Source organism: Hemicordylus capensis, chromosome 6, assembly GCF_027244095.1.
Source record: "Hemicordylus capensis ecotype Gifberg chromosome 6, rHemCap1.1.pri, whole genome shotgun sequence".
NCBI lineage: Eukaryota > Metazoa > Chordata > Lepidosauria > Squamata > Cordylidae > Hemicordylus > Hemicordylus capensis.
In genome coordinates this window covers 5,737,467-5,752,259 of record NC_069662.1, presented here as the reverse complement: position 1 = coordinate 5,752,259, position 14,793 = coordinate 5,737,467, and the positions used below count along the sequence as shown (strand labels likewise).

The 14,793-nt window shown below is 47.0% G+C and overlaps 1 gene segment (V, D, J or C); it reads left to right on the top strand.

Annotated features, from left to right (window-relative positions):
* Nucleotides 1-288: 288 nt before the first annotated feature.
* On the top strand, nt 289-12,056 carry LOC128328772 (immunoglobulin heavy constant epsilon-like). The segment is given in 5 exon segments: nt 289-316; nt 5,440-5,730; nt 7,602-7,925; nt 9,330-9,656; nt 11,566-12,056. Coding segments are annotated over 5 exon segments (1,290 nt in total).
* The last annotated feature ends 2,737 nt before the right edge of the window (nt 12,057-14,793 follow it).

The following is a 14,793-nucleotide window of genomic DNA, read 5'->3' as shown; positions in this document are numbered from 1 at the left end:
CTCCCAGAATCCCCAGCTGCAATGGCTTTTGCTTGGGGATTATGGGAGTTGAAGTCAACAGTATCTGGGAATCCCTGTTAGAGGGAACTCTGGCTGGAGGTGCTGGAGGAATGCTAAAGCTGCTGTAACTACAGGGTGTGGTGGGGGCAGAGAGCTGTGGGCCAAAGGACTGAGGAATTCATCTCAGAGAAAGGGAATTAGAGCGGGGGACTGCAACTTCAAGCTAGAAGACTGCCTGTTCAGGACTGCCACCTTTAAAATTGGTTTTATTGCATCTGGGCCATTTATGACAGCCTGACTGGCATGCAGAAATTTGGTGGGTGACGCTTTTCCTGCCATTGAGGCAACGTGGTGGGGCAGAGGTTCACCCACTACACTTCTTTGTGTTAGCCTGCTCTCCAAAGCAGCAGAGCAAGACCAATAGAAGAATGTGGTAAATTTATCAAACCATGTTTGCAGGGCATTAAAGGCGGATGGGGCCTGTCATTGCTGAAAAGGGAATTTCAGTTTTGTCAGCTGAGAGTGGTTAAAAGCAAGTCCGTGCAGGTGAGGCAGGCCTGGCCTTGAGAGGAAAACCAGAGTAGGCTAAGAGCAGATGTAAACTGCAAACTTAAATTAAGAGTCATTCCTCTCCCCATGAAAACTTGACGACTGCAGTTCTGAGATTAGTCTAAGAATCTCCAACAGCCAGTTCTCAGCACCTGCATGGTGCTCAGTTCCCACAATTCTTTTGGTAAAGCCTTGACAGCAAACCCGGCATAAATCTGTGTTTATAGTGTAGAGCAGGGCTGCTCAACTCCAGCCCTCCTGCAAATGTTGGCCTACAAATCCCATAATCCCTGGCTATTGGCCACAGTGGCTAGGGATTATGGGAGTTGTAGTCTTAAAAAAACCTGGCAGGGCAAAATTGAGCAGGCCTGGTGTAGAGCAAGGTTCCCTGGCTTGGTTCCCCAGATGTGGTTGGATTATGGTTCGCATCATGGAGTGGTGGTCCAACCACCTCTAGGAGAACCAAGGTTTGGAAGCCCTGGTGTGGATATACCCCGAGCATTGGCTTGGACAAGCACAGAGTACATCCGCTGCTCTTGCCACTGATCCCTGGTTCCTGAGTAGTCCTATTGACTTCCCTCTGTTGCCTGTAATGATTCTTTACTGGAATGTTTGAAAAGGTGAATAATCTATGTTAGTGTTTCTCAACCACCGGTCCGTGGACTGGTGCCAGTCTGTGAGGAGTTGAGTGCTGGTCTGTGTTGGTCCATGAGGAATTAATCCCCCCACCAAACAATTTTGAGGCAATGCGGGCCACAGCTGCTGGGAGCCCTCCAGAGCTCATTTCTAGGCAGGCAGCCCTCGCTGCTGGGATAACGTTCATTGCGAGGAAGCTAAATGAGTGTTATCCCAGCAGCGAGGGCTTCTTGCCTAGAAATGAGCTCTGGAGAGCTCCCAGCGGCGGTGCCCCCTGGCTTGAAATTGTCTTGGTGGGTGCCTGGGGGTGGGGGCGAGGGGTGGGGCGATCCCTTTACTAACTGCTGGTCCTGGAAACGGTGCACAAAGGATGTACCGGTCCATGACTCCAAAAACACTGAGATACACTGATCTATGTGACACAGGAAGGACAGCATATTTGGATCTAAGGTTGCCAAGATTTTTTCAGACCACACTCCTATGCCTTTAAAAACTGCTTAACCAACAGAAATAAAACTGGTATAGCTTCTTCCATTAGTGCAGGGATTCTCAACCTTGGGTCCCCAGATGTTGTTGGACTTCAACTCCCATAATCCCCAGCCCCAGTGGCCTTTGGTTGGGGATTATGGGAGTTGAAGTCCAACAACATCTGGGGACCCAAGGTTGAGAACCCCCGCATTAGTGCATCTGCATGCTGGGAAGGGCAGAGTTTCACCTGTTTAATTTCTTCCTTTCCCCACTTGCCTCTTCCATTATACTGGTAGCTGGCTGAAGCTGAAAACTCTAGTTTGGCACAGGGTTCTGAGGAAGGAACACTGCAGTAAATGTATGGGTAATGCAGCCTTAGATTTCTTGCAGTTCCTCCTGAGAAGGTTGGCTTGGGCCTTCCATTTGCCCTTAAAAAGGAAGGGTCAGGCCAACAGGCAGCAATTTGTGGCTCCAAGGAACCCTCGGCAAGCAGTTGTCCATGTTTCCCCTCCTGAGGCCCTGAGGGAATTGCTCCAGTACCACCACAGAGGCTGCGGCATAGAAGTGGTCTCGGGGATCCGCAGTGAGGCCAGTCGTGGGGCCCCAGGTGACTGCCCAGCAATCCCAGTCCCTGCCTCTGACCTTTATCTTGGGGTAGAGTGGGGGTCCCCTCTAACAGGGATTCCCAGACGTTGTTGACTACAACTCCCATAATCCCCAAGCAAAAGCCAATGCAGCTCGGGATTCTGGGAGCTGTAGTCAACAACATCTAGGAATCCCTGTTAGAGGGACCACTGGTGGGGGTCCATGGACCACCAACTGCAGATCAGTTCCAGAGAATCTCCCACATTTGGAGCTGATCAGCCAACTTCAATGGAACAAGCTGAAATTGGTTGTACAAATGAATTTGGTTTTATTGTCACTGACCGACCAGGTTCAATGTTCTGTACCATTGTTTGTCTTCCATTTTTCTTCTAAACTCTGGTATTTGCTCGCCCCTATACTAGCCTGCATCCTGTTTACCACCCTCTCGCATATAGATTTGAAAGAAATCTACACGTAAGAGGGCAGCAAACAGGATGCAGGCCACCTGTGGCTACAGATGGTGTTGAAAGAAGAGGAAGTGGGAATTCACAGATCTAAAAGGGTACAGGGCTCTTGAAGTGGCAACTACATTAGTGACAAATGCCTGAAAAAAACCAAAACTCATTCTTGAACCACTATTCATTTGATTGATTGGTTGGTTGGTTGGTTGGTTGATTGATTATATTTGTACACCGCCCCAAACTTAGGTCTCTGGGCAGTTGTTTTTTATTATATCTTGTTTACACAGTCAGACAGGTGTTATTGACTGGTTTGTTTTATCCAGACATTGAGTGCTTCCCAAGGACCTGGGATGGCTGAATTTATTATCAATATTGTTGTTGCTGTTGTTATAGATATAATCGCAGAATATAGGCTGTTCCCAGTAAAGTTGCTTTTTGTAATTGGCTGATGGTGATTTCTGTGACCCCTATGGTTTTGAGGTGCTCTTCAAGGTCTTTTGGAATTGCACCTAGGGCACCAATTACTACTGGGATTATTTTGGTCTTCTTCTGCCACAACCTTTCAATTTCAATTTGTAGATCTTTGTATTTTGTTGTTTTTTCTATTTCTTTTTCTTCTATTCTGCTATCACCTGGTATTGCTATGTCGATTATTTTAACTTGCTTTTCTTTCTTCTCAACTACAGTTATATCTTCTCGACTACAGTTTTAATAATAATAATAATAATAATAATAATAATAATTCGATTTCTATACTGCCCTTCCAAAATGGCTCAGGGCGGTTTACAAAGAGAAATAACAAACAAATAAGATGTCTCCCTGTCCCCAAAGGGCTCACAATCTAAAAGAAACATCAGATAGACACCAGCAACAGTCACTGGAGGGATGCTGTGCTGGGGGTGGAGAGGGCCAGTTACTCTCCCCCTGCTAAATAAAGAGAATCACCACATTAAAAGGTGCCTTTTAAATTTACAACATAAAACAAAATAAACATTAAAACAATTTAAAACCACAATTCTAGTTAGAAAGCTTGGCTGAATAAATGCATCTTTAGAGACACATTGTCAGAGGTTTCAGCACAGAACACATTCTAAAGTCTCAGGGCAGCAACAAAGGAGACAGATTAACTGGTGGTAACTGCAGCTGGACCTCTTCAGGTGATCTCGATGGGCAATGGGGCTTATAGTGAAGAAGATGTTCTCTTAGATATCTTAAATGTTCTCATTAAACATCTTAAATATCAAATCAAATCATATCTTTATTGTTATGGTCATTTGACCAGCAAAACACAAAGTACAAAAGCTTAACTATCTTAAATATCCTTTTGTCCCAGGAAATGTGCTTTAAAACACACACGCACACATTTTGACTTCAATGGGTGGTGGATTGGCCTCCAGAGACAAAGCTGCCACCCATTTCCCTGGCCCCTTTAAGAGTATCCTGAGACACGCAAATTTGGCAGGTGAAGCTTTGTCCAAAATATTATTCCTATGCTAGGAGAAGCTTCGCTTGCTAAATTTCTACATTTCAGGATCAGGGCCACTTTTAAAATCTGTGGGAGCAACTTCTAGTGATCCTTGGGTTTGAGTATGACAATTCTAGCTGCTGACGATTGGCAAGCAATTGAACCATGCACAGAGCAGAAATCCACATCCCCTGTTCCTTTACTTATTGGCTAAGAGCTCCATGCTTCCCCATGGGCACAGAAAGACACCCCTTCCTCGTAGCCCACGCTTCAGTGGCTGAAAGCCCTACCCACAGTCCTGAAGCCCTGCCCACTTCCCACTGGTCCCTCCCACTTCTCACAGGCAAGCACCTGGTGGATGTAAGCCCACCCACTGGTCATACTCCCTGTTCATCAGCATGACATTCAGAACGACATGTCTCCTATGTAGTTAAATCTACAACTTTCCCATGATGGCTTTTGGGGTTGGAGAAGCTATGCTTGATGAAGACTGTGACTCTATGCACAGGGAGTATCCCACTGAATTCAGTGAGACTTATTTCTGACTATGTTATAGGATTGTGCTGTACAGCAGAGGTGAACTCAAGAGTTCATGCAGGTCAAGGCCAGAACTCAAGCGTTTCTTACATGAGGCGACTTGGGTGGCTTCTTAAAATGAATTGGCTAAACAAATACAGAGAGGATGGGCCTGCCAATGGACATGGTCATGGGGGGTGTGCATTTTGCAAAGGACAGAGCATCTTAAGAATTTCAGCCTTCATTTTTTAAAAAGGCAAGTTGCTATGAGCATTAGCTTAAAAGTAGAGGTGGGCAAAGCCTGGTGAAGGTGCTCTGGGGTTGCATTCCTGGATGCACCCTTCCTGGATATCTCCTTGCCCCTCCCTGTGGCAAGCAGCACCCCAAAAAATAATGCAGGGCTCCTAATTCCAGGGAGGGTTGGCAGCTTTTGTCCAGGTCAGCAACCTGGATAAACATGGAGATGTCAGTGTTGCTTAGTTTAACATAATACTTCACAGGGTAGTTGGAAAGAGGATGCATTGATGGAGTGATATCTGGTAATCTGGGGGTTCTCAACCTTGGGTCCACAGATGTGGTCGGACTACAACTCACGTCATCATGGCCATTGTGCTTGGAGATGATGGGAATTGTAGTCCAACAACATCATTGGGGACCGAAGGTTGAGAACCCCTGTAGTAACCCACCCTTAGCCCTTGGAACACAGGCATGCACACCTGTGCATATCCTGACCGCTTCTGGTGCTCTCTTTCCTCACAGCAACCCCCACCGCTCCGGCCGTCTTCCCATTGTCCCCCTGTTGTCAAGATACTGCTGACGTCACCTTGGCTTGTTTGATCACGGGCTACTTCCCTGAACCAGTCCAAGTGCAGTGGAACTCAGGCGCCATCACTTCTGGCTTCAAGACCTTCCCCTCTATACAGCAGTCCAGCGGCCATCACACCCTCAGCAGCCAGCTCACCATCTCGGACACCCGCTGGAAATCTGATAAGTTCCAGTGTAATGTTGTACACACGGCTACCAGCTCCAGAATCGATAAAGACTTTGAACGTGAGTCTGGCAGGTTCTTTGTTGCCTACTTTATCCTTGACAGAGTCGTGTTAGACGGAGAAGGGGAAATGGAACATGTGAATGATGGCATACCGTTGCTGTTTAGAATGTGCCTTTACACCAGTAGCATATTCAGCTGCCTTGTAAGGCCCTTGGCTTACAGTAAATCTTTCAAACAAATCAGCACTGCAGACCACACGAAAATGGTCCCTGCCCCAAGAATCTTGCAGTCTTCATGAGGTAGGCAAGCTAGGAATGGGAGAAGAGGGTTGGCCTGAGGAGGGCCTTATTGGGCTACAGTTCCTGGGTAGGGATGATAGGAGATGTAGTCCTGAAGTGGCATCAGGTCAGCCACCATGATCCAGGCCTGCTCAACTCTGGTCCCCCAGGTGCTTTTGGACTACAACTCCCATAACCCCTAGCCACACTATAGCCAGAGATTATGGCAGTCGTAGGCCAACATCTGCAGGAGGGCCTAAGTTGAGCAGCCCTGGTCGAATCAGTAGGGTGACTGGTGGAGAAGAAAATTGGGCGATGCCATTTCTGATTTTAGTAGTGGCGGGCAAGATTCAGTGATGTCCAACAACCCTCTATTTATTGCTGAACAGCAGCGGGGACAGCCCATAGTATGGAGGGGAGTTTGCTGTTCATTGTTTTTTGCTTCCTTATTCCTGCAACATTGTTTCCAGTACAAGACAGTCCCTCCACTCCCCGACACACAACGTTTAAAATGAACAGAGCATTTTTGCATTGATGTAGCATTGATTTAGGCAGGGATTGGCGTCTTTCGCATGCATGACTCTCCCCCTTCTTTAATTGTTTATGGTATTATTTTGCATATACCAGCAATGAATCAACTAGAGATCTGGAGGTTCTGATGACGACACATCTGATAATGAGACAGGGAGAGACTGCTTCCAGTAGCGTAACCACGTTGCCAGCGGCCTGTGTTCTAAACTTGGCAGCCACCACCGCAGCCCCACCACCAGCCACCTTTCTCCTCCCCTGCCCCAGACCACACAGGTGCCGCCTCACCAGCCACCTCCATGGTGTCTAACCCACTGGGTCTCCCCCACCACATCCTCGGCTACCACAGCAGCAGCAACACATAAGTCTCCAGGATCTACAGTGGCAGTTCCTACGCTTTGCCCAGCCACTGTGCACTATAAAAACATCAGAGCCACCATGGAGGTGGTGGAGGTTCGATGCCAGGAGATTGGCGCCCTAGGGAATGGGGGAGGAGGAAACAGGCGAGTGGCTGTGAGCGGCTTGTGTTCATAGAACACATCTGCTCAACTGCAGCTCCTGCCCCGCCCCGCCCTGCCCCGCCCCACCCCACCCCGCCCTGCCACGCAGGGCATTTTTCACTCAAGGCTTTTAAAGCCTTTGAGCTCACATCTCTTCCAAAATGGAGGAGGTGCATTCACTTGGCAGATTTACCCCCCAAAGTCCCTGCAAGCTATTGGGGAGCACTTCACACACAACGCGGGTTTTTCACTGTGAGTTAGAGTGCAGCCCGGTTTATATGAGGGTAAAAGAATCCACTTTTTGCATCCGTTTCTTGGAACAACTTAGAGTTTGCGTTAAAGCCTCGCGGAAAACCCGTGCGGCAGCCCAGGAACAGGCAAAATGCCCAGGAGCAAACAAGGTGATGTTTGTTGGTTTTAGGAGAAGCAGGTTTGGGGGAAGGATTTAGAAGAAGGTCATGTGTTCAAGAATGTAAGCTCAAGTCAAATTTGCCAACATGTGTAGTCAAAAGACCATTATTCAACTTTAGAGGGCTCTCTTGGAGGAGAGATTGAGGGGGAACAGGTGACAGAGTACACCCTAGATTACCAGTCATATTTTCCATGTATCTCCAATCTTTCCAGCCTGCCAAAGCAAGGATCCTGTGGCGCCAGTGGTCCGCATGCTCCAGTCCTCCTGTACCACGCATCCTGGTAACATGGAACTGCTGTGCATGATCTCAAACTTCTACCCTAAAGAATTTACGGTCAGTTGGCTGCGAGATGGCGAAGTCCTCCCGGACATGTCCGCTGAGTCGCTCTGGAAAGATGCAAACAGCTACACCTTCAGCGCCACCAGTTCAACTAATGTTACCCAACAAGACTGGTTGAATTCAGAGACCTACAGCTGCCAGGTGTCCCATGCACAGACCAACAGCGTCATGAAAGCTCAAGTAAAGAAATGCGGAGGTACTAATTGCTGACTGAGCTGGGGTGAGGCTGGGTTCAAATTGGTAGCCATGACCTGAGAAGGAAAAGGCAAGGGGGCTATTTTCATGATGGGAGAAAACTGCCCGGTTTTCTCCCATCGTGAGAACCATCGGGCTCGTGGGCAAGCCCGGTGGTTCTCTGGTGGCTAGCCCACCAAAAAAGCCTTCCCCTTAACCCAGGTTAGTGGAATGAGCGCTCCACTAACCCAGGTTTTCTCAACTTGTGCCACTGCGGTGCAGTTCCGTGCGGCGGTGACACACGGGCAGACTCCTGGCCAGGAGGCTCTTTCCAGGATGCCCTGCATGCTTGCACAGGGCATCCTGGGATTTCCGGGGGCCACATGGCCCCCGATCCCCGCAGCCTCCACTGTCTCCGTGACGGAACCGGCAGTCGCCCAGGGCTTGGAGATTGCTCGTCTGTGGGGAGATCTGGCAGAAGCACTTTTCACTGATCGTGAGAAGAGCTTCAATGAGGAGAAAAGAGGGGAGGACTCTTTCCAAATGGCTATGGGTCATTTCAGGTGAGGATCCTTTCATAATGGCTCCCTCCATCTTCCACAAGCAGACAACAAGTTTCTGTTATGGTCAATGGGGTTCTGAAAGGGCTTTCTCAACACATACACAATCTTGGTGTTTGCTGCATTTTTTGGAACTTACACAAGCTGAGGGAGGAATCTGAGGTGTCATGGAAAAGTACTCTACCCTTGAATCTGTTCAAGAAGACTTGGCAGATTATTTTTTCTTCAGGAGCGGAAAGAATCCCACAACAGAATGCTAGTTCAGGTTAAATTATCGCCAGAGGATGGAGGAGCTCGTGTGCTTTTCCTTCCCAACATGCAGCTCAGTTTGATTAGCCGTCTGCTAGGGATCTGCTTCCTGAAAGTGAATAATTAATGCACTCTGTGCGGCGGCTGCTGTTTGCAGACCTTTGAGCAGCCATTTCCACACCCACCTCCCCTATTATATCCCCCCCGTCACTTCATTTTCTGGTAGCTTTATCTGAAGGGCATAACTGAACAGCCCCAAAGTGCACCCAGGTGCATCAGTAAGGCCCCTGCTTACTTTCAGGTGGTCAGCAGGTGGGTCATTCTTGTTTTCTTACCTCTGCTGCAAGGAATGTTCTTCTTAAAGGGAGTTGAGCTCCAGAAAAAGCAGCCAACAGGGGATATGCACAGCAGGGCAGATTTTGGACTGTTGCTAGATTTCCTGGTTAGAATGGAGTCCGGTTTGCAAAGGAAGAAAGGGGGCAGACAGACAAGCTAGGGTTATCCAGGTGGGGAGACACCCCTGACTAAGTGATAAGAAAGCAGAATAGATCACAAATGTGATAAAGAAGAGATGGTGGGGAGACAAGGGACATGATGATCATCGTTTGCATCCTTAGGTGATTATGACAGCACACAGATTAAAGTCTATATTGAAAGCCCAAATCCCTACGACTTGCATGTGGAAAAGCGACCCAAACTCACCTGCAAAGTGTTCAGCATGAACAGTGATGAGACACTGGCAGTGACCTGGTCACGGGAGAAATCAGGAGGCTTGAATCCTGAGCCACTTGATATCAGTGAACAATCCAATGGCACCTTCACCGCAATCAGCATTGTGCAAATTTCTGAAAGCGATTGGTTGGCGGAGGAGAAATTTTCCTGCAGAGTGCAACATCAAGAATTGCCTGGTGGTTCCATCACTGTGGATGGTTTCTGGAAGAAAGGTAAGGGGGAAACAGGGCTTCCACTGCCCACTTTGGGACTGGGGGGCTTATTTCCCAGTGGCTCATGGAGGTCATTGTGGCTGAGGATGATGGGAGCTGTAGTCAAACAGTTTCTAAGAACCCAAGTCTGAGAAGCCCTGTTCTATGGTGATCTGTCTATCATACTATGATACATTTCATAAAATCCTTTGCCCATCTCCAGCCAAGGAGTCCTCCTCTGTTTTATGATATAGGCACATAGGAAGCTGCCTTACACCAAGTCAGACCATTGGTCCATCTAGCTCAGTATTACCTACTCCGACTGCCGGTGGCTCTCCAAGGTTTCAGACTTTGTTTCTTGCAGCCCTACCTGGAGATGCTGCCAGGGATGGAACATGGGGCCGAGATGCTCTTCCACTGTGCTCTGGCCCCATCCCCTAAAGGGAATATCTCTGCTCACATGCAGCCCCCCAATCAAATGCAAACCAAGTTGGGCTCTGCTTTGCAAAGGGGACAGTTCATACTCACTGCTGCAGGGCCAGTTCTCCTCCCCAAAATATGTTTTACCTAACACAGGGTAGCCCAGATGAATGATTTCCACAGTCTTTTAGAAAGCCATTCCTGATGTTCTTGCACCACATTCATGCATTTAAGGAGAAATTGTGCAGAGGCTTCTGAAGTTGACCAGCCATCATGTTATCTTAGGTCCCTTGATGCATATGGCCTACAACTCCAATCATCTCTAGTCATTATGGCTGGGGTAATGGAAGATGTAGTCCATCAACATCAGGGGACCCAAGGTTGGGAACCCCTGAGTTTGCTGATGAAATATTGTATATATAGATCTCTCAGTGAGCTATGGAAAATGTTAGCCATGCATGCCTTACAAGAAACCACCCAATACAGTGCTTTGGTCATACAGATTGTGCCTCAGAGACATCATATGTCCTTTGGGGGGAATCCTGTACAAATGGGGAAATAGGGCTCCATAAATTCTAACTTACTGGGTTGCTCCTCGAAAATACTAATCCAGTTCTGAAAAGCCCTAAATATTGAGGGCATTCACACAATCAAAACTGTGTTCTACCCAGCTTTGGGAGCTGTGTGTGCTCACAATTTTCAGTTGTGTGGAAGTAAGGTAGGAGGAAAACCTGGATAGCTTTTCCTCCTACCTTGCTTCCACACAATCACTTTTACCCAGATTTTCTTCTTTCCTTGCTTCCACACAACCAAAAATTGGGAGCATACACCGCTCCCAAACCCATGGAGAACACAGTTTTTAACTTGTGTGGATGACAATAGAACAATATCGGACCTCTGAAAAGTATAAGCATGCATATGTATTCAGTACTTGGTTTGGGCCCCTTTTGCAGCAATTACTGCCTCATTGCGGCATGGCATGGATGCTATCAGCCTGTGGCACTGATGAGGTGTTACGGAAGACCAGGATGCTTCATTAGCGGCCTTCAGCTCTTCTGCATTGTTTGGTCTCATGTCTCTCATCCTTCTCTTGGCAATGCCCCATAGATTCTCTATGGGGTCAGGTCAGGCGAGTTTGCTGGCCAATCAAGCACAGTACACTGTATACTTTTTGGAGGTCCGATATTGTTCTATTCTACAATCCTTGTCTTCTTGGTTCCATGTAATATTCTAATTTTCTGGGATTGTGGATTTGGGGTTTTCATGAGCTGTATGCCATGATCATCACAATTATAACAAATTAAGGCTTGACTTATCTCGCTTTGCATATAATGCGTCTGTCTCATATATCAGTTTCACCTTTTAATTTGCATTACTGAAATTAATGGACTTTTGAACGATATTCTAATTTTCCGAGTTTCACCTGTAGTCTTTCTTTCTTTCTTTCTTTCTTTCTTTCTTTCTTTCTTTCTTTCTTTCTTTCACACTTCTCTTCTCTGTGCTCTGCTAGTCCCTGTCATCGCCCCCGCTGTGTACCTCTTCCACCCACACTCTGACGAGCTCAACTCGGACAGCCAAGACTTGTCCATCACTGCCCTGATCAAAGGGTTCAAGCCCAGCGACATCTTCGTGAAATGGCTTGAGGGTAGTAACCCCTTGCCCGAAGACAACTATATCAACACCCCAGTCACCAGCGATGGCGGCGGTACCTTCTTCCTCTACAGCAAGTTGAAGGTCACCAAGGCTGACTGGAACAATGGCAATTCCTACACCTGCATGGTTGTCCATGAAGGCCTCGCCATTAAGTTCATCCAGAAGTCCATTCGGAAAAATCCTGGTAAATAATGAAGACAACTCACAATCCAGCCTTGTTTCCCCTTTGACAGAAGTTGTCAAACTTCTAGTGTTGTCAAACCCAAGCCATGTAAATACTTTGTGAGCATTTGCGTGTGGTCAGTGGCTGAATAAAAGGAAACCCATATGAGGCCTCCAACACATAAATCCAGTATTGTGGTCTTTTCCAGCACTAGTCACTTGCATGCAGGGTGGGGGTTGGGGGGGTGGGGCAAAAGGGTTCTGGAATGGCAGGGGGACAGGTCAGTCTCTCACAAAAAATAATTGTATCTGCATACTTTGGGTCATCCCATTTTAGCCTCACAAAAACGTCTCTGTGAAGTAAGTCAGGAGCAAGAGAGCGGGATATGTCCTTCCTCACCCGATGAGCTTCCTGGCTAACCAAATAATACAGCCCCAGAACAGGTCTAACACCTGCCCACCCCTCCACACTGGTTTCTCTCCACACACATTCAGAGGGGTGCGCTCCTTTTTCTTGTCTGGTGCAGAATTCAGGAGCATAAAGACTACTGTGACATCATGAGAGGAGTTTCTAGACCGTTATAGACATCTCCGCACTAAGCTTCCCTTGCGGGTCCAGCTCACCCTCGGCCCCTCTCACCAACCCGCTCCCTACCCCAATTGCCACCTGGCCACTCCTTAGTTCCGCTATGGAATCTTGGTATTTAAACCAGCCAATCATGGCAGCTTGGCAGGCTCACGGCCCTATGAATGTGCTACATGTTCCCATATCAAACTTATATATAATACACAGAAGACAAAGGGAAAAAACAGGCACCAAGGGACCCAGAACATGGGCACAGGAAATTGGTTGCCATATGCTAAAGTGTATCCCGCAAGAACAGATTTGGACGCATAGCTGCATTTGCTGGAACACACATGTACAGCAAGCGATTCTAAATCTAGAGGAAGCTTGACATAGTGATAGGGGGAAATGAGCCAATGCATTTTAAGATAATAATAATAATAATTAATTATTAACAAACAACTTTATTTGTTAGCCACCCCATAACAAATTGTTTTCTGGGCGGCTCACAACAGAGGATTAAAACATACAATGAAAACACATAACACCTTAACTCATTACAGGCAAAGAAGAAGAAAATACAAAATATAATACATAAGTGCTTAAAAATTCATTTTAAAATTAGTTTAAAAATCAGATCAAAACTGAAAACGAAAATGTAAAAGGCCTGGGTGAACACAAAGGTCTTTACCTGGAGTCTAAAAAGAACAAAGTGATGACGCCAGGTGAACCTCACTGGGGAGACTATTCCATAAATGGGGTGCAACCACTGAAAAATACCTTTCCCTGGTAGCTACCTGCCTCACCTTGTTTGGCAGGGGCACCTAGAGGAGGGCCTCCAAAGAAGATCTTAAGGTTCAGGAAGGGACATATGGGCAAGGCGCTCTCTCAGGTAACCTTGTCCCAAGTAATTTAGGGTTCTAAAGGTTAAAACCAGCACTTTGAATTGGGCCCAGAAAGAGCCTGAGATCCAGTGCAGCTGACAAAGCACTGGCATGATATGGTCAAAACGTCCAGTCCCAGTTACTAATCTTGCAGCCCTATTTTATACCAGCTGCAGTTTCCGGACCGTTTTCAAAGGCAGCCCCATGTTCAACCCATTGCGGTAATCTAAGCGAGAGTTTAACAGATCATGAGTAACTGTGGCCATGCTATCTCTGTCCAGGTCAGGTAACAGTTGGTGTATCAGCTGAAGCTGATAAAATCTCTTGCCACATTCTCAAACTAAAATGCCTTCTTATATAATCCCACCTTCTTGGCTTCAATACTCATGTAAACAAAATCCTGTTAAGATCCGGACATGGAAATCCTTGTTTTCTGTAATGTCCTCTTCCCTAGACCTACATACACATGCACAAAATATTAATATACAACACAACGTATAAGTTGCTGGCTTAAAATAAGTCACATTTGCTGTCAAAGGAATTGTATCATGCTCTTCAGTCTGCATGACTGAGGCGCTTCAAGGTCTCCCTCTACTCTAAAAAGGTAACGGTAAAGGTGTGCCATTGAGTCCGTGTCGACTCACTGCCTGATATAGGTGTTTCCCATAGTCTCGGAAACATACCAGCAGGGATTCGAACCGGCAACCCCTTGCTCACTGGGCAAGTCATTTCCTTGCTGCACCATTAGGTGGCTTACCACCCTCTACTCTCTAAGAGCCATTAAAAGAGAATGAGACAACTTCAGAAAGGATAAATCTACTGGCAGCTATTAGCCATGATAAGGTTACCTGAGATCCTTTCAACTAGACATGCTGAAGACTGAACCTGCAGACTTATACATGCAAAACGTGTTCTCCACCTGAGAGTTCTGACTGCAACCAACAGCAGATACAGAGTTACTTGCTCAGAAGTAAAGTACAGAGGCAGGCAGAACATCCTGTGGAAAGTCAGATCAATGGAAGACGAGGAAGGGGACCATGGGACTGAAAAGGAACCAGTGGTCATCTAGTGCAGGGATTCTCAACGTTGGGTCCTCAGATGTTATTGGACGTCAGCACCCATAATCCCCAACCAAAGTTCACTGGGGCTGGGGATTATGGGAGTTGAAGTCTAATAACATCTGGAGACCCAATGTTGAGAATTCCTTATTTAGTGTGTGTGTGTGTGCGCACACACACACACACAACTTGCCCTTGGTTAATGGAGCCTCCCATCAGATTAACACACATTGCTGTGTAATTGCCTATCTCAGTGTGAGCAAAGACAACATATCACAGCAGGGTTGTCTACAGGCAAGGAAAAGCTTTAATCAAACTGCCTGAGATGGATGAGTCAATTGAAGCAAGCAAGCCTGCATAGGTCAGGTGAATAGGGAAAGTATATAGTAGAAGGACGCAAGCAAGCAAGGAAAGAT